This window comes from Mirounga leonina, unplaced genomic scaffold (genome assembly GCF_011800145.1).
Source record: "Mirounga leonina isolate KUSES-001 unplaced genomic scaffold, KU_Mleo_1.0 Mir_129, whole genome shotgun sequence".
Classification (NCBI taxonomy): Eukaryota; Metazoa; Chordata; class Mammalia; order Carnivora; family Phocidae; genus Mirounga; species Mirounga leonina.
Window position 1 is genome coordinate 69,920,454 of NW_023270323.1, and position 20,769 is coordinate 69,941,222.

Here is a 20,769-nt window from a genome sequence, read left to right on the forward strand (position 1 = left end):
TCTCCAGAAAGTCTCTCCCAGATACCTCTCCCCTCCTCCTAACGACACGCCTGCATATTTACACTGAACTTTACAATTTACCAAGTATTTCATATTCATTACCGGCCAAAGTATAAATTGTCTCTTTCTACCAGACTGTCTTCCCTTTTCACAGATAAGGGTATCAGACAAGCCATGAGACAATAGAAGTGGAATATTTAACAAAACAGCTGCCAGAGAAACCCTTCTTCTCTCTGGAACACCACTGATTACAGTATTACAAAAACATCTGTGAAGCACCTACTATATTTGCGGCCTGTGTTAGACTCTGGGGCTGCAAAGATAAATCAAATGCACTAAAAGGGCCAGCAGACATGTAAACAAATAATCACAATCCAGTGGGAGGCACATTAGACCATAGGCATGGGCATGGGCCAGAAGAGTACAGAGAGGGAGATGAAAAATCCAATCTAATTGGATGCAAGGGTAGAGGGTGAAGATTTGGGCAGGCTTAATGCAAGCGTTGGTATCTGAGCTGTCTTAATGAGCCTACACGGAAATGTATAACACAGAGGATCAACCAAGCTTCCTTGTAATTTGAACGGAATGGTTTAACACTTAAAAAAAATTCTATAGAGACCAAAATAAGAGAAACACCTATACGTTATTTTAAAAAACAGCTTTTCTCCCCACAGTTGAGCTTTGATGCAATCAAGGTGAAGGGGTTGGGCTATGGCTCGAGGAAGCAATGCTATGCACAGATTCAAGAGCTTAAATAGACATTTACTAGTAACCAAATGCTGGGAATAGTTGGTGATGATCAGATGTTCTGAAATGGGTGGAAGAGTTAGGCAGTAAAAAAAAAAAAGAAAGAAAAAAGAAAAAAAAAAGGGTAAAATAATGGATGGGGGATAAATTTAAAAGGAAGATCCTAGAGAGGAGAGAAGATGCCAAAGTCCAGAATGGTGCTCTTCTGGGAATCAGATGGCACTGGGTGACCCTGGACAAGCCACCCACACATTTTCCCTTTTGTAAAATGGAGATATTAACAATAGTGAGAAGTAAGCAAAATAATCTGTATGAAAGAGCCTTAGCATAGTGCGGGGAAGTTGATGAATGGACAGGAAAGGTCAGCCTTCCTCATTACACGGGCAAGGGTACCAGCTGGTAGAAGTTTTGATTCTTGCTCTTTCTTTCTTTAATTCTTGCTCATCTCTGTTCTCTAAAGGGGGTAAGAGACTCAAGCTCACCCTACCCTGGTTGGGGGGGTCCGCACTGCCCCAGTGTAGTAAAACGTAGTAGGCATCACTCATGTCTCAGAGCAGATAAAAGGGAAGTCACATTTTTATGCTCATAGTATGTGTGTTTAGAACCTAGGACATACACCTTTTGGGTATCTGCCTAGCTCACACCCACTTCTCCGAGAACCGTTCCCCACCTTCAGGCCAGGGCCTGGGGACCCTGCCTCTCTGGCTGTAGGTGATTAGACCAGGGATCAACACCTGACCCAAGTTAGGACCTTCAGCTTTTCTCCTGAGAAGATGATACTTGGTGGATGGTACTGTGGCTGAAAGGACCACTTCCTTGACATGGAGATGAAGCAGACCCACAGAGGGAAGCAAGCAAGAGAGACAATGGGCCTCAGAAGAACCATCTCAATCTTTTACCATCCACTGTCCACCATGTAGTTCAGCTGTACCTCTTAACCTGAGTTCTCTGAGATATTCCCAATGAACCCCCTCCTTAGCCTAAATTGACTGAGTTGGTTCTATTACTTGCAACCAATAGTGTTTTGGCTTCAGTAAGAGCGCCGCTCACTCCTAGCCCCCATGATCAACCACTACGTTCAATGTGGGGGTGGACATGCTATAAAGAAGTGGACCACTTGCCTGGGACCCTGTACTCTCCATCCCAGGGCCATCTGGAGGGCTCTCACCTTGCTGTGGGCTTCCTCACGGGAATGTCATAAGCCCGGATGATGTTCACCAGCACCTTTATGTCTCCATCAGACAGGTTTTGGGCTGTCACCTTCTTCCGACCTTTTCTCCTTGGCCTTAGTGGTCGCTTTTGTTCTGCCAGCTTGAAAAGGCTTAGCCCCAGAATGCTATGATTACAGAACAGGATTAGGACTCTGAGGAAAGGAAAGGTCTGGAAAGCTGTGAGACAATTTCCCAAACTCTTCCCCAAGGGGCCCTCAAAGGCCCCTGAAAAACTCTTGTCTTTTTAAGGAGGGTGGAAATCATCAAAGAAATTCTCCCGAGATTGGGGAGATCCTCTGGTGTGGATCCTTACACTGATTTTAGTTGCTACTGATCAGAGGAAGAAAAGTGTGCTTGGGCCCCTCTTGCTTCCCGCCGCCTTGTGCTCTGCCTGCTCATCCCTCAAATGTGCGGGTGCTCTGCCTGCTCTCGCCTTTGCTCGGCCAGGCCAGTCCTGTGCATGGGTGCCCTCCCCACTTCCTCCTCGTCTGCCCCTTCAGGGCCGGTGTCTCCCTTCCCCAGGGCCCAGCCACGCCAGCTAGAAGGGGCGCTCCCTCTCCTGAGCACTGGAGCACACGTTAACCTGCTCCATTCACATGGTGATGTTCACAGCCTTCTTGGGCACTTCTGGGGGTACCTCGGCCTCTGGAGTTAGACAAAGCCGTGGGACTCCTGGCTCAGCTCTTTGACCTTGGGCACATTATCTCACCTCTTTGTCTCTGTTTCATCATCTGTAAAATGGGGATGATCATACCTACCTCTTGGGGTGATGAAGAGGATAAAGGGAGGGGGTTGTGCAAAGCACCCTGGCACTGGTCTAGCACTGGGTGGATGCCCTAAAATGGCAGCTGTTGGAAAGATGAGGCTGGCATGATGGCAGTGATTCTGCAGGAGGAAGGGGTGGGCCAGGAGGATCCCTCTCCACTCTCCCTCTCACTGAGGTGAAATCCCGTAAACACTTCCAAGAGGATGGGAGCACGGGCAGTGGGTCATGGCGGGAGAAAGGGCCACGAAGCAGATCATTAAAGTCCAGCCCAGAGATTGGACAGAGGCACAGACGTGAGTCTGGATCTGCAGGTTGACGCCATGGGGCCAGACGGCGCGGGACAGAGCCGAGCGGCCTTCTTCCGAGGGCCATGTGCTGGCTGGGGAGGCTACGGCCCCCGACGGGCTTCTGCTTGCTCCCCTGCGGGTCTTCTATGGATCAAGCAGAGTGCTGGGTGCCTTACAGAGACCATTTCAAATCCTGACAAGGGCAACATTTACCCCATTTTTCACATGAAGAAACTGGGAGGCGACAGGATTTGCTGAAGGCTCCTCAGTAAGAGGGAGCTGGGGCTCTAACTCGGCTCACTCTGACTAAACAGCCAGCTTCTTCCTCTTTTGAAAATACCGACATATATTTATTTTTAACTCCCTTAAAACAAGAGCAGGCCCGTTACATATTAATATAATGGAAAGTTATGAAAAATAACTATCTTCCCCCCCCAAAAAAAGACTGTGAGGAGAGTGACATTGCAAATCTCTTTTTTCTGTGTGTGACTTGTTATCTGCATTTTACTATTTTTAGTTTATTTTTATTGAGACGTAATTGTCATATAACTGTGTAAATTTAAGACGTACAGTGTGTTGGTCTGATATATTTACATATTGGAGTATGGCTGCCAGTGAGGTGATAGCCAACACCTCTTAACTTCACAGAATTATCTTTTTTTTGTGGGGGGAGAACAATTAAGATCAAGGCGCTTAGTAACTTTGAAGTCTATGATCAGTACTGACTGTATTCACTCTGCTACGCCTGAGATCTCCAGAACTTATTTAATCACTAGTTGCAAGTTTGTATCCTCAAACAACATCTCCCCGATTTTCCCACCCCCTGGCCACTGGTAACCACCATTCTACTCTGTTTTTACGAGTTTGGCTTTTTTAGATTCCACATATAAGTGAGATCATACAGTATTTGTCTTTCTCTGTCTGATTTATCTCACTTAGCATAATGCCCTCAAGGTTCATGTTGTTGTAAATTAAGCGCATCTTATTAATCACTCTGCCAGGACACCCACCTAACCCAAACTTGGGGACCTCTGAGAGACACCTTTGCCAGAGGGTCCTAACATGGCACATCCCTTCTCTTTGTCAACCCCCCCCCCCCTCCCCCAGAGGTGGCTCTTCTCAGGAGACTTTGCCACCCTGCTAGCAGTCAGCATGGAAACATCTTGGTGGTTGGGACCATTAAATACAGAAACATCTTAGTTTAATGCTAAGAACAAACCAAAATTAAAAGAAGAAAGAACATACCCTGAGCCTTCAGAACTTAATGCAGAAAGTAAAGCAGAAAAAGAAAAAGAAAGAAAAGAAATGGAAAAACAGCATGAAAAATCACCATCTATTCTAAAGTATAATTTTCATGACTGAAAAAATACATTCAGTGACTGGACTCTGGGCCTGGGATAAAGAGGGAGGTTTGCACGAGTGGCTGTGGGTGCAGCATGGAGGCCAAGCCAAAGAAAGGGGTTGTCAGGATAGACATTTTTTTGTCTCCTTCCCACCTTGGTGGTGGAGAGAAAGTACATGCATAGGAAATAAGCTTTTTAGGAGACCAAGAGATTTAATCACAGAACAGGTTGGGAAGTCAATGCACTGCACGGGACCACCAATATGAGTTATTTTTCATCTTTTATGCCTCCACTTTGAGTTGAGATAATTATTGGATTATTCTAGGTAACAGGGAGACAATCAAGCAAATGCAATTGAATCCCAGCTTCTATGTAAATATCCATTTTCCCTACTCCCCCTGCCCCCTTACCAACCACACAGCAGCTCTCAGCCTCCCCCCACCCCCTGGAGCCCCAGTGCTTATTCTGAGCCACCCCCTCTGCCCCGTGTGTGTGGGGGAGTGAGGGACAGACTGGAAGGGGGAGGTAGAAAGCAGGAGGGAAATGCTGTCAGACTTCATCTGATTGCAGCGGGGAACCGGCAAAGGCCTGTGGAGCTGACTTGGGCACAGTGGGAGATGAGACGGTGTGTACTGGGCGTGATAGAGAGCATCTCGTGTGACTTTTTCAACAAAACCCCCAACTAATGTAACCATGAGGTGTTAATCAGGTTTTACCAGTTCCCAGCATTACTGGGGGCTCAAATGCGGACCATACAAGGATAAACATCTTTTATGTACGTGAAAATTTTAACATAATACAATAAAAAGAATATTTATAAGAAACAAAAGATTTGTTTGCTTTTACCTGATATTGGGAACTTCTTCTTCTACGATCAAGTCCGAAAGAAGAAAATGGTGTTTTGCAATCAGGAAACGATTTATCACTGATTCTCTAACCTGAGGACAGACAAGTGTTTTATTTAAAATCTCCCCGGTACATAGACTTCACAGCTCACTCCCTTGACTCCTTCGAGTTTTCACCTTGCCAGGTGACACCTCAGTGCATCCGCCTAGCGCACCTGCACTTTTCTCCCTGGTGCTGACCTCTTCCTATAGAAATCAACCCGCTTTGCTCACTAACATAAGCTCCCTAAGGCAGAGGGTTCTGTTTCATTCACTGCTATATTCATGGGTCCTGGGAAGGTTCCTGGTGGATGATAGTGAAATTTTGCTGAATGAATGAACAATTGGCAAAAATAGGACCAATCGTCAGATTCTTAACTTCTTCCTCTATTCAGACTGACTTATTTTCCAATTATTCCTTAAATAGAGGACCTCTTAAATGTCATAAATTGGTGTTTTTTTTTATAAGGAGCCCTCAGGGTAGATCATTTGGGTGGGAAAAATGTACTCTAGTGACTATAGCATTTCCTACAAGTTAAATTTATTAAAAGAAGGAAGGGCAAAAGGATATTTCAAGTTTTTCATGCATCAGGGCAGTTAGTATGTAGTTTATAAAATTTTTTCATTACAAAGGTGATATGATGCAAACATTCAAATATGAGAAAAATCACGACTTAGAAATTGTGTCCCTTGTAATCATGCCCCCCTCAAGATAACCACTGATAATATACTGAGATACATCCTAGTGTTCCATATGTTCAAAAGATGAAGACAGCTGTTAATTTCGTATCTGTAATTATGAGCAAATAAGTCTGGAGAGGTTAAGTGACGTTTCAGTATCCCATAGAGGACTTCGAAGAATAGGCACCACCCTCCCCCGTGTGAGGGTGCTGGTTATTTCCCCCTCTGAGGACTCTGTAAAATGGTTTTCCTTACCTGCTGGAGGTACTTGGCGACTATGGCCCTATGGGTATCTATGTGGTCCTTGGTATCAATTACATTTCTGTCTCGTAAACGTTTCTCATAGTCCTAAAATTAAAAAGGAATAATTTTATGACTGTAAATTACTGGTACTCCCCCATGCGAGACTAGAGAATTTATCTTGAGATTAGAGAATTTGTCACATGTGGTTTAAGTAATAAATTATGGTTCTAAATATTTCTTCCACCTTCCTCTTCATTTTTGGTCCAAGATTGATCTTCGATGCAGTATGCAGGTTTTGGAACCAGTTGGTTGAACTGGCTTATAAGTAGAAGATAATTCTGTAGAGCAATTACAACTTAAGCTCTTTATGCAGGAAGAAAGAGGCCACAGAGATAACAGAGAGACTCACTATAGCTCAAGATGCTAAGCTCACCCAAGCAACTCAGCCAAAGCCTCTGCTCACATTTTTGTCTTTTCTAAGTGGAGCAATTACAAAAATAGTAAATAGCATCTGGCCGCAGCTGATGTGGGTCACCTACTTGGAGGAGAGTAGAGGGTGCGTGAGCTTTGTCTTCTTAGGCTGCTGACTTTGCTCTCTCTATCGGTAAAATCCCCCGTGGGCCCAGGAAGCTGCCATGTTCTGCTTCAGTCCTTTGCTGGTCACAGCTGAATACCCGGGTGTCTCCTAACCCAGCCTAGGAAACTCAAGCAATCTGTTCCCAAGATTTCTTTTTTTCTTTCTCTCTTTCTTTCTTCCTTTTTTTTTTTTTTTTTAGTTTTATCTATTTATTTTAGAGAGAGAGTATGCCTGGGAGTGTGGGGGCGGGGGGAAGGGGAAGAAGAAGGAGAGAATTCTCGAGCAGACTCCCTGCTCAGCACAACCCAACTCCGGCCGGATCCCCAGACCCTGAGATCATGACCTGAGCCGAAATCAAGACCCAGATGCTTAACCGACCGAGCCACCCAGGTGCCCCTGTAGCTGTTCCCAAGATTTTTAAACTTGGGACAAGATGGAGAAAAGTCCTGGCAGTGTTTAGGTTCTGGATCCAGGGGTCATTGAGGCACAGATGAACTCCCGCCATTCATGCCTCTTTAGATATTTAACCCTATTTTGGCATTTCATCATCCAATAAACTCTCCTTAGTGCCTGAAGTAGCTTAAATTGGCTTTTTATCACTCACCATCACAAATCCAAACTAATACAAAGAAGAACCAAGTAACCAAAAATATTCTAATGGCTCTTCATTTACCTCATCAAACACTAACTTGCCTGTCTGGCTTTCACTGGCCTGCTGTCCCTGCCCCCCCAAAACACACCCCTATTGCCTGTAGCTCCTCAAAGGCTCCCCACCTGCGGGCCCCCTCCTCCTGTGGGCCCTGCCCACCCAGGGCGACTGAGACCCCAGCAGCTCCCCTCAGCGCTTAACCAAGCGTTGTGCTTGGTAAATACTTAATGGGTTAAACTGGCACTGAATTCCTGACAGGAACAGCATGGCAGGATAATTTCCCATAGTAACACTTAAGATACTTTTCAACCCTAATTTTTCTTAGTTTATACGTCATATTGGGCAAAGAGATTATTTAAACATTAAGTTTAAGAAAAATAATGGAAAGGTTAAGTGTTATAAACGAGAAACCACTATGGCTATTGAGAACATGACAGCAAGAAAACACACACATAATAGTATACCGAATGGTACGGCGGTATTTTATTATGGTATTAACTCCTCCATGGCAGTTTCTTACCTGGAATACTTTTTCCATAATTTCTCGGTCATATGCTGGAATTTGCTTATAATTTCGGAATTCTGGCACCTCTTGGCTTCTAAGACAAAGAAGCCTGAATCGTTTGGATCTATTCAATTCCTCATCTGAAACAAAGTTAAATTCTTGCTGCAGCTGTTCCAGGCGAAAGAAATCAGGGACATAGGATTCACCGCTGGTAGCAACCTACAGAAAACAAGAGATACAACTTTATTTTTTTTTTATTTTTTATTTTTTTTAAAGATTTTATTTATTTATTTGAGACAGAGAGAATGAGAGAGAGAGAGCACATGAGAGGGGGGAGGGTCAGAGGCAGAAGCAGGCTCCTCGCCGAGCAGGGAGCCCGACGCAGGACTCGATCCCGGGACTCCAGGATCATGACCTGAGCCAAAGGCAGTCGCTCAACCAACTGAGCCACCCAGGCGCCCGAGATACAACTTTAGTTGGCAGGCGGATTGCATCTGAAGAAACCCAGCTTTTGGGTTTCTTTTGGGAATGGAAGCTGAATAGTTGTGGACTGAGACTTGAAACATCCCGCATTTCATTGAAGGACAAAATGCGCTAAAATATAACAGTAATAAGGCAGATGCTATTCTATTCCTGTACTAGCTATAAAAAGTACTGCAAATCATTTTCATTTTTTGGCATGCCTGCTTCCCTCATAGGTGTTATGCAAATCTACAGCCTGACAAGTGAGAGATTTGTATCAGTGTATTAGTAGGTGCCTGTTGGAGATAGGATTCTTATATACACACTGTATGTGAAATCTAATATATGTATTTAAAATATATTTAAGATATATTGCATATTAAAATACTTAAAAATAACTTAATATAACTTTAAAAATATATTTAACAAAATATTTTGAAATATTAAAAGAAATACATTTATGCACACATGTAGATCAGGTCTCAGAATCAGCTGATCGGCTTCCCTGGCTCCAGGGCCATGCTCTTCTGTCTCTGAACAGCACCTCATGGCCTTGGTCAGTGAGTAGAGAGAGCCAGAGATCGTTCTGAGCGCCAACCTCCCTACACGGGCACTGAAAGGACGGTTTCAGGGTACCACTGAGAGGCTGAGCAGGTGGGCTGCACTCTGCCCAGGTGTCTGCTTGCCCCTCTGCTGGGGGTTTGGTCAGTGGCACCCTCCTCCTCGCAGAAGGAAAGCCAGGGAGCAGAGATTTGCTGGGGCTTTGCACTGGGAAAGGTGATCCTGCTGTGAAAATCCATTAAAAAGAGACTAGTCAGGAAGGCATCCCTGTGTTCTGTCCTTCTATGGGAAGACAAATAGTTTAAAAGAAAAACATGGAGGTGACACTTGTATTATATTACCACTGACTTAAAGATAGTAATGGAGGGCGCCTGGGTGGCTCAGTCGTTAAGCGTCTGCCTTCAGCTCAGGTCATGATCCCGGGGTCCTGGGATCGAGCCCCGCATCGGGCTCCCTGCTCAGCTTCCTATTTCTCCCTATGTCTTTCCTCCCCACTCATGCTCGCTTGCTCTCTCTTGCAAAAATAAATAAATAAAATCTTAAAAAAAAAAGATAGTAATCGAAACATGATTTGAAAACTCTACATGGAATAGACTATGCTCTAGGTAATATGGCCTATTCTTTCCAATATTTTTTTTAGTCACACTAAGAAGTATCATGTTGGAAGGAGAGCTTATAAAGATAAAAATAAAAATAAACCAAAGCTTGCTTTGAGACTTATCTTAGAAATTTAAGGACAGAAATGAACATGTTATTCTGGTTACAGTTCCCCTGCTGATGAACTCACACGAATGAACTTGATCACAGAATGTGTTGCCGTGGTCACTTTCCAGATCATCTACTTGTTTATTATGTTTTTGTGGGAATTATGAACTTGGGTGTAAAAACAATTGTATTTGCCACCAAGAGAAATCATTTACTGACTAATGTTCCATTTTATTTATAAATTCACTGAAGAAAGAATTTTGAATGTTATGACAGGCAAAAGCAATTTATCTCAGACATACTTAAATGAAACCTAAATGCTAATCTAATTAACCATCAAACAGGAAAACAAACATAACCACCATTTCTGAAAACACTCCTACCAGCCGTTCCAGGTGTGATGGACCGAGCACGTGCTCTGAAATCAGATCGACTTGGACCCGAGTCCTCACCAGTCGTGTGAGCTCGAGCAATGACTCTGAGCGGCTGCACGCAGGTTCCTCTCCATAGGAGGGGCCAAGTAAGACCTCTCTTTAGGGTTTTGCAGAAGTTAGAGATAAGAGTAACACCACCACCACAGTAACAACTATTATTGATTGCACACCGACTGTGTGCCCAGCTAAGTGTGGAAATGCAGCAGTGCATATCCTCATGGACACACTGTGATGGCGTCAGAGTGCCTAGAAAGCATGAGCCAGACAGGGGCAGAGCCTGACCTTAAACCAGTTGTTCAACCCAGCCCTCATGTTCTTAAACGCTATCGCACTGGAGAATACCGTGTGAAAGAAAATGTGTGTGAAGGGCTGAGCCATTTCTATTATGATCACTCCAACTCGAGAAATGGGGGCGTGCACACAGTTCTCCTGCCACATTACCGAGATTAGCTGCATCAGAGGGGCATTGTTGGGGTCGTTCGGGTCGAGCTTGGACTCCGCCGCCCACTTGGCCAACTTTTTCAAGTCTGTCAGTCCGGATGTGCCAATAGATGAGATGGCATCTGCCCTCTTCAAAGCACTGGAAAAAAAGTGAATGCCATGAGATGGATGTGTTCACGGGGCAGTTTGCCTTAGGCCCACAAAATCCCAGGAACAGCACTGCTTAAGGAGGCTCTTGCTTTCTATGTGAGAAAATCTGATGATAAGAAAGGAGTTGTGCCATTTTTCTTTACTTGATGACTGCTATTAAGTATGTTATAGGGATAATAGAGAAGGGTGATTGGGGGGAGAAAATACTTGCAATCCATAAGTCTGATAAGGAGTTAAGGTTTAAAATATACAGGGAATCATAGCTCAATAGCAGTAACGCAAAATCTAATGAAAAAATGGGCAGAGCTGGGCGCCTGGGTGGCTCAGTTGGTTAAGCGACTGCCTTCGGCTCAGGTCATGATCCTGGAGTCCCGGGATCGAGTCCCGCATTGGGCTCCTTGCTCAGCGAGGAGTCTGCTTCTCCCTCTGACCCTCCCCCCCTCGTGCTCTCTCTCTCAAATAAATAAATAAAATCTTTAAAAAAAAAAAATGGGCAGAGGACCACAAGAGACATTTTTCCAAAGAAGACATACAGATGGCCAGTGGGGACATGAAAAGGTACTCAACATCACTCCCCACCAGGGAGACACAAATCAAACCGACACTTGTTAGAATGGCCATCATCAAAAAGACACGAGATACCAAGTGTTGGTGAGGATGTGGAGAAAAGGGAACCTCGTGCACTGTTGGCAGGAATGTAAATTGGTGCAAACACTGGAGGTTCCTCAAGAAATTAAAAGTAGAACTGCTGTATGATTCAGTAATTCCACTTCCGGGTATATATCTGAAGGACACAAAATCACTATCCTGAAGAGGTACCTGCACCCCCATGTTTATTACAGCATTATTTATAATAGCCAAGACATGGAAACAACTTAACTGTCCATCCGTGGAAGAAGGGATAAAGAAAATGTGGCATGTATACATAATAGAATATTACCCAGCCGTAAAAAAGGAGGCATCCTGCCATTTGCAACAACATGGATGGAGCGTGAGGGCATTATGCTAAGTGAAAGCAGTCACACAGAGCAAGGCAGATATTGTAGGATTTCACTTATATATGGAATTTTAAAAAAACAAAACTTGTAGAAACAGAGAACAGATTGGTAGTTGCCAGAGGTGGGGTTAGGGAGGGGGATAGGTGAAGGAGGTCAAAAGGTCCAAAGTTCCAGTCATACGATAAATAAGTCTGGGAGATCTAATGTACAGCATGGCGATCACAGTTAACAATACTGTATTTTACATTTTAAAGGTCCTGAGAGAGTAGATCTGAAAAGTTCTCATGGCAAGGAAAACAAAATTTGTCACTATGTGTGGTGACTGATATAAAGTAGACTTATTTGGGTGATTATTCCACAATATATACATTAATCAAATCATTATGGTGTACACCTTAAACTTATACGATGTTCTGTGTCAGTTCCATCTCAATAAAACAAACAAACAAAATGAAGTATGATGTGGCGCCCATCCCTAGAGTCCCAGGATCCAGGCCAGATCTGCCTCGTGCCTCGCTCCCCACACAACTGGGGACTTAAATGCACAACTGATTTAAGCACCAACTTTGGACACGCCTGAGTTGCCAGGAGGCCCGGGGTTGTTGGCAACAGTGAGTTGGGGCTTCGTTAGTAGCACTGCATTTTTCGTTACTCGCGCTGGGCTTGACCCCCTCTCCTGAGGAGTTGGAGCTTTCATCCCTGGTGCGGAACTCAGTGGCTGATACATCTGTCATCTGAGGGAATGAATGGAGGTCTTCATTGTCATCTTTTTAGGAGGTACTATTTTGGATACATCTGTCATGCTTATACTCCAAGGCCTCCGCGGGATACATCTGTCATGCTTATACTCCAAGTATACATCTGTCATGCTTATACTCCAAGGCCTCCGCGGGACGTGGCTACTGGACTCCTGACTGCAAAAGCACAGAGCAGCATTCCCTGTGCTTGTCCCAGGGACACAGGCATCAGAATCAGGGCAGAGAGGACATAAAGGGAACAAAACGAGCCCCACTCTGTTTTCACTCATGTCATAAATGACAGCCTGTGAATTGGAAAGTGTCTTCTTGATGATCAGGGTAAATCCTTTAGTTTTAGAGTGGAGGCACCTGAGGCCTAGAAGGTTAAAAGATCAACTCAAGGCACAACTGTTGGGGCAGGACGGAAGCAAGAATTGAGCCTGGCTCCCGTAGTCCAGGCTGCCTGGGCAGGCACCAGCCACAAGGAGGCGGGACCAGCTTAGGGGGGAAATGGGGGAGGTCCAGAGTGCCTTTTCTTCTGCTCTGGTAGGAACCTAAGGAGCTAGCAATCAAGGAAGAGATCTGACCGTGGGGACTTTTATAATAATCAGAAGGTTCTACAACCATCCTCATTCACACTGAGGACCACGTATACACGTGCTGTGTACTTCCCCCGTCTATAAAATGGGGACAGGAATCCTTCACAGAGTTACTGGAGAGATTAAGTAAGGCGGAGTGCTTTTTGCTGTTTCTGACACTGCTGAACATCTAATATTTATTAGGCTATTAATATTTTAATTCTTACCTCAAGAACAATAAAAAGACCCTGAAAATACTGGCACATGAGAATAAAAGGAAAGAATGTGATATTGCAAGCTTCCCCCTCCCGTGTCATGAATGCAAACGCTGACATTACTCATGCATTTATTCTAGACACACAATACCTTCTAAATCCGATGTTCTGCTGTGACAGTGGGGGAATTAAAGGGATCCCGTTTTCTCCAATGGCCCAAGCCACACCGTTGGACACCTTCCCCGAGGTCATTAGAATCAGTTGATTACTACCGTCCGCTTCAAATGAGAAGGGCACTCCTAGGGAAACACCAGATTACACAGACGTTGTTGAGGAAAAGGGAGCGAGCCCAGCCCTGGTAGGAAAGCAGACAGTCAAATGGGATGGAGGGGCTTTAGGGCTGGCAGGATGGAACATAATTCCGATCAGCATCCCTGAACTTCTTCAGGCAATGACGCTCAGCATTAGCCACTTGGTTCTAGCTCTGACAGCAGTGTGTAGACCTTACAGAATGAATGAGGCACTGTGGAGTGGGACATCTGTGTGCCTATTCTGGTTCTGCCACTTAACAGCTGTGTGACCACAAACAGATTGCTTAACTTCTCTAAGCCTTCGTTTCTTTATGTATAAAATAGGGATAAAAATAGTACCTCCTAAAAAGATGACAATGAAGACCTCCATTCATTCACTCAGTCAATAGATACGCATTTGAGTCCCTCCTTCATGCCAGGCACTATTTTAGGGACTGCAGATTGCAGTAAAGAAGCAGAACTGATGAAAATCCCTGTTCTCAAGGAGTTTATATTCCAGCAAGGGAGGCAGGCAATAAATAAGAGAAATAAGAGGAACGTGTGAGTTTTACTATTAGATGTTGGGGGGTTGACCTATTTTTATTGATTTTGAGGGGGGATCTCTGTGCCTCCTGGATTTTGATGCCTGTTTCCTTCCCCAAATTAAGGAGGTTCTCTGCTATAATTTGTTCCAATATACCTTCTGCCCCTCTCTCTCTTTCTTCTTCTGGGATCCCAATTATTCTAATGTTGTTTCACTTTATGGTATCACTTATCTCTCTAATCTCCCTTTGTGATCCAGTAGTTGTTTATCTTTTTCTCAGCTTCTTTATTCTCCATCATTTGGTCTCCTATATCACTAATTCTCTCTTCTGCCTCATTTATCCTGGCAGTTAGAACCTCCATTTTTTATTGCACCTCATTAATAGCCTTTTTGATTTCTACTTGGTTAGATTTTAGTTCTTTTACTTCAGAAAGGGATTCTCTAGTATCTTCTATGCTTTTTTCAAGCTCAGCTAGTCTCTTTATCATTGTTATTTTGAATTCTAGTTCCAACATCTTACTAATGACTGTACTGATTAGGTCCCTGGCAGTTGGTACTGCCTCTTGTACTTTTTGAGTTTTTCCACCTTGTCATTTTGTCCAGAGGAGAATAGATGAATGAGAGAACAAAATGCTAAGAAAATGCTAAAACGGTAACAACAACCCTAGAAAAATACACACTAAACAAATCAGAAGAGACCCGAAACTGGGGGGAAAAGAAAGGAAAAAAAAATATGATTAGTCTGGTGAACAGAACAGAGCCACACAATAGATTTTGGGTGTATTTTGGTCTGTTAGAAGAAATTGTCTCCCAAAATTTTAAAGAAAGAAAAACTTATAATATACACAAAAATAAGGGTAAATACAATGAAGGGATGAAATATGACTGTGAAGATGAAAATTAAAAAAGATTTTAAAAAAGGAATTGGTAAGAAGTTGGTGGGAATGCAAGCTGGTGCAGCCACTCCGGAAAACAGTATGGAGGTTCCTCAAAAAGTTGAAAATAGAGCTACCCTATGACCTAGCAATTGCACTACTGGGTATTTACCCCAAAGATACAAATGTAGTGATCTGAAGGCGCACATGCACCCCAATGTTTATAGCAGCAATGTCCACAATAGCCAAACTATGGAAAGAGCCTAGATGTCCATCAACAGATGAATGGATAAAGAAGAAGTGGTATATATATACAATGGAATATTATGCAGCCATCAAAAAATGAAATCTTGCCTTTGCAATGATGTGGATGGAACTAGAGGGTATTATGCTAAGCGAATTAAATCAATCAGAGAAAGACAAGTATCATATGACCTCACTGATATGAGGAATTTGAGAAACAAGACCAAGGATCATAGGGAGAGAGAGGGAAAAATGAAACAAGACAAAACTGGAGAGGGAGACAAACCATAGGAGACTCTTAATCTCAGGAAACAAACTGAGGGTTGCTGGAGTGGAGGGGGGTGGGAGGGATGGGGTGGCTGGGTGATGGACATTGGGGAGGGTATGTGCTATGGTGAGTGCTGTGAACTGTGTAAGACTGATGAATCACAGACCTGTACCCCTGAAACAAGGGTTATTATATGTTAATAAAAAAATAAAATAAATAAATAAAAAAGAGGAACATGTGGTACGTTAGAGAGGGATAGATGTGGAGGAGAAACCATAAATTAGGGAACATATATAGAAAATGTGCATTTGTGGGGGTGGGGAAGGGCTGAACTTTTAGATGGGGTGGCAGAGGAGGCTCCATGAGAGGGGACTTTTGGATAAAGGCCTGAAGAAAAGGAGGAAATGAGACATGCAGATATGTTGGGAAAGAGCATTTTTGGCAGAAGGAATAAGTTCAAGTGCCTGAGGGTGGGGCTATGCCCTAGTGAGGAGCCACACGTCAGAGCACTTAGTGCCTGGAAGACTGTGGCCACTCAACAAACCTCAGCTACTCTTAAACTACTGGGCAACCATAAGCCTCACTTACTTATCTGGCTTCTACCAGTTGGAAATTAATGATAAAAAGTCTCGGGGCAGGTTGTTTAATCAACTCAAGGAAGAAAAGATTTTCAAGCACTAAATATAGTGACTGCATGCCCTGGAGTTCCAGTTAATATTAGCAGCACAAAACAGAACCACTATTACACTGTAAGAGCATCTTTGTATTTTTCAAAGATCTTTCCTTCAAATTGAACGTCCACTTTAATCTTCAAAATAACCCTAAAAGACATTAAAGGATGTATCTTTAGATTCATTTTGTGTATGAAGACAATGATATTCAAAGAGATTACATAATTACTAGGGTGCCACACCTTATCAGTGTGAGAGCTGGAACTAAAGCCTAGATCTCCAGACTTGCAGGTTGGCAATTGGATTTGAGCCTCAAAGAATTCTTGCAGATACATCTCCAGATACGAGCTCACAATAGAAAATCACTAGACACATAAGGAAACAAGACACCATGAAAAGGGGCAACAGAATCAGACCAATAAGCAGGTAGGTATTGAAATGATCAGATACAGAATGTTAAAAAGTATGTGTAATATGTTTTTAAAAATAAAGGAAGTAATGACTGAATAAAAGAAATGAAATGATTGAGAGTCGGAGGAAAGGACAAACGTTATCAGAACTGACCAGACAGATTGGAAAAGAATTAAATAGAATTTCTAGAGGTGAAAAATGCAAAAATTAAAATGAAAAACTCAGTGATTAGACACAGCCAAAGAGTGAATTCATGACTTGGAAGACAGATTTAAAGAAGTTTTACGGAATACAGTAGTGAAAGAAAAAGATAGCAAGGTATATTATGGAGTTAAGAAACATGGTGAACAGAGAAGGTACGTCATCTATCTAATCACAGTTATAGGGAATAAGAGAGATAATATTAATTAATAATATCCCTATTATAATTATTTAAGTTTTTTCAATTTTTTCAGCCTTATGAATAATACCATGATGTACATTTTTTTATGCACAAAGCTTTGTCCTCGTTTCAAATTATTTCCTTATAAAAGATTCCTAGAAGAAAAATTAAGATGTTAAAGGCATTTTAAAGGTCTTTATCCACATTGTCAAATTACTTTATACTTGCCTAGTTATATGAATTTATTGGCCACCCACAGTATACAAAAAAAGACTGCAAAAAAGTGCAATTCATCATTTTAATTTGAATTTCTGAAAGCAATTTTATAATTTTCTGGTTGTTTGAAAATGAAAAAAAAAAGGCTATGTTCAAAACTGACAGTAAAATCGTGAGCTACTAATAATAATTAGCTTTCCATACCACTTCCAACTCCCTCGTGGTCCAGTGTCACATGCTGGTTACTGCTAAACTCCACTTCTTCAATGGGAGCCCTTCCAGTGACAATGGTAGTTTCAGGAATAGGCAGAAACACTTCCGCTAGCAAAGTGGTACCACTGTGTCCAATTGTTTCATATACCTGAAATTGAAGAAGAAAAACAGTCAAAGAAAAATAGCAGGAGTGTGCTCCCAGATATTTAATCCACTTATCTATGTGGACCACTGTTCTCGCCCAGAGCATCCATTTCAGAGTGGAAAAGTTGAGTTGTGTTATTATGGTTCCCATGGACAATAAGTTACACCCTATTTGTGGCCAAGTTGTTGACATCCTGTCCTCTTGTCTGGTCTACTATCCTGGGGTAGAGAGGTTAATCAAATTAGTAGGCTACCAAAACTGTTTCATTTCAAGCCAATACACAGGTTATCTGGAGAGTGGGATTCCTCTTTTTCCTGGTTTATGTTATCTCGGAAAGAAACGCCATCAGGTGGAATGGGTCAGATAAAATGAGCATGCCACTAGGTGATTTATTATTTACACCAACCTCAAAGTCAATAGGAGAAGTATCATACCTAGAAGTACTCTAGAGTATCAGGTTCAAATCTACTATTTAGTAAATCTTTCAAATTCTTTCCTTCAAGAGCTCATTTAATTTGTTGGCTGCTGAAACCCTACCAGCTCCTTCTCAGACTTTCTCCCAAGAGGGAGCCAACTAGACCCGCTGCAGTCTAATTACTGTGGTGTGTCTCATTATACTGTCATCTCCATGAGATTAAGGGTCCATTGCCAAGGCAACCGTAGATTATGAATATACAAGGCAGCTTCAGGAGGAACTTTGCTCCATTGGATCAAATTTCTCTTGTGTCCTCGGATCATTGCACTTTTGTGGTAAGAAGATGTCAAAATATTCCACAGTTCTGCTGGCTTCTTTCCTGTGTTTTATTCTTTCCCTGCAAGAGGTCTCTGGCTGGTACACATTTCTCCAAAGTGCTGATTTCACTTCTTTTATTTTTACTAATTAAATCTTCATATTTTTCTTCTTGTGCAATAGAGTCCCCCTCTGATCAGTACTTTCCATTTACCACTGGCATGCACAAAGATGACACTACAGGTCCTCTCCCCCCACTCTCCCCTACAGGGCATATGATATGAATTCTTTTTCAAGGATGAGGATGAGGCTGAATTTGTGCTAGGCTGCCATCCTGGCCCCGTCTCCCTGGTATCCACCAGCTCGCATTTGCCAGATGGCTGACTGAGCTTGGAGGGGCTACTGGGGCAAAGACAAAGACATAATCACCGAACTCAGGACCCTAGACTTAATATCACTGTGAGCTATTCTAACAGGCTGTGGGCACTAAGAGACCGGTGATTGTCAGGGCCCACCTGTGCCAAGTGTCCAAGTCCACCTAATTCAGGGCTCAGCAGGAAGCCCATGAGTAATGCCACATTCTCCAAATTCATCTTTATCAGTAAAAAAGGTGATATTTTGTTCTCTATTAAAAAACATCTTTTATGGAAAATGTCAAACACATAATCCTAGAAGAACAATATAGCATGAACCCATCACCTGGCTTCAAATACCATTAGCTTACGGCCAACCTGGTTTCATCTCTACTCTCACGCTTTCCCCTCTCCACCAATATTTGGAACCCAGACATCATTTCATCTGTAAATATTTCAATATGTGTCTCTAAAAGACAAGGATATAAAAAAAAGCATAGTTTTAATATTATTATCACAGTAATTCCTTCATAATGTCAAATATCAGTAAGTTTCACATTTCCTTCAGAGTCTCAAGAAATTACTGTAAAGCTTTGTTTGAATCAGGATCAAAATATATTCTGTACAGTGTGACTGATTGATAAGTCCCTCAAGCCTCTATTAATTTGTAGGCGACACTCCTCCCTTTTCATAATTTTTAAATTTCTCTGTATTTTTATTGGTTTAGAGCTCTAAAGGAAAAAGGAATGCCATTTATTGCTTGCCCCAAACTCCCACAGGAGTTGTAATCTTACAGAACTTAAAGAACATAGAGCAGATTATTTTTTCTTGCACAGAAGACCTTGGTTGACCTGTTAAATTGTGGACTCACTAGCATGAAGTTTCAGCCTGAGAAAATGGTATGTTTTCTTTCCTTTTTAAAACTTTTTTTTTGGCCAACATTTTAATTGAGACATCCATTTGTATGCAGCCCAGTATGGGCTTTTGGTCTGGCATTTTGTTCAATCTTTCACACATTCCTATGAAGGATGGTTTGTGGTGAAGATTAAGCCGGATAATAGACCCAATAATTCTGGATGATGGATTTGAGGGTCCAAGAGGAGAAACTCCTCCAGCCATTCATTTGGTAATTCAAAAAGCTGGGATTTGAATCCACAACTGTTTCACTTCAAAACTCATACACTTTTTTGCTATGTCTTCCTTATGGGCCAAGGACAATCTGAAAGGTGATCAAACAATTAAGAATTCTTTTAAAGTCATAGCCATGATCCAGAAAATATAATTAGTTTAGACAAACTGGTGAGAAATAATGATTGAAAGAGTATTTAAAATCTGAATTTAAAAAACAACAAAAAATGAAAGTACTATAAAAACAATGTCTAGGGGCGCCTGGGTGGCTCAGTTGGTTAAGCATCTGACTCTTGATCTCAGCTCAGGTCTTGATCTCAGGGTTATGGGTTCAAACTCCATGCTGGGCTCCATGATGGGCATGAAGCCTACTTTAAAAGCAAACAAACAAGCAAAAAAAAAAAAAAAAAAGCAATGTTTATAATGAAAACTTAAAGGATCACTCAGCATATGTGATTGTGATCAAAAGACTACTGAGCTATTCCTGTCTCAGACTCCTTGGTTGCTCAGAACTCTCAAGAGGGACGCTGCCTCAGCAAGGCAGGTGTGTCCCGTTTACTCCAGAGCAGGTGCTTTAACTCACTGCAAGGTGCCCACGTGTACTAGGCACCAAGTGAGACATGTGGAGAGTTGCCACCTGCCCACCCATACCCACTTATGTGCCACCACCATACCCTGTGTTTTCCCTAGAGAAACAATTTCCACTCTATCGAAATTTCTTGTTTATGCATTGTCTGTCTCACTGGACATGGAGATTCTTGAGGATAGGGGTCTTGCTTGATTTCCCTTTGAATGCCCAGTACCTGCCATCTGAGAATTAATGTATTTAGAAGGGAGCATGCTAACTCTTAAGAGAAGTAAGGCATTATTATTATTATTATTATTAAGTAAACTCTACCTTTAATGTGGGGCTCAAACTCTTGACCCTGAGATCAAGAGTCACATGCTCCACTGACTGAACCAGTCAGGCACACCTAGAAATAAGGCACTGAATGATAAATCCATGGAAAGGAATGGTTTTCTTCTCTGAACAGCTGGTAGACCTGGGTGTAGTAAAGCTCTCAGATTTTCTCACTTATTTTACTCCCTACTTGTCACTCTTCTCGCAGCCTGTAGAGGGCAGTGT

The 20,769-nt window shown here is 42.5% G+C and overlaps 1 protein-coding gene across 8 annotated transcripts in view; it reads right to left on the bottom strand.

The window, feature by feature from the left end:
- The window catches only part of CC2D2A (coiled-coil and C2 domain containing 2A), a 134,489-nt gene that overhangs the window by 36,180 nt on the left and 77,540 nt on the right, over positions 1–20,769 (bottom strand). For all 8 annotated transcript variants that reach the window (XR_004679296.1, XM_035005275.1, XM_035005273.1 and 5 more), the window contains 7 exons: positions 17,279–17,435; positions 13,326–13,473; positions 10,497–10,635; positions 7,909–8,112; positions 6,175–6,267; positions 5,201–5,292; positions 1,916–2,083 (listed from right to left, as the gene is read on the bottom strand). Coding sequence is in view for 7 of the 8 variants with exons in the window: in XM_035005275.1 (XP_034861166.1) it covers positions 1,916–2,083; positions 5,201–5,292; positions 6,175–6,267; positions 7,909–8,112; positions 10,497–10,635; positions 13,326–13,473; positions 17,279–17,435 (1,001 nt within the window). In the remaining variant the exon portion in view is untranslated. The remainder of the gene's footprint in view (positions 1–1,915; positions 2,084–5,200; positions 5,293–6,174; positions 6,268–7,908; positions 8,113–10,496; positions 10,636–13,325; positions 13,474–17,278; positions 17,436–20,769) is intronic.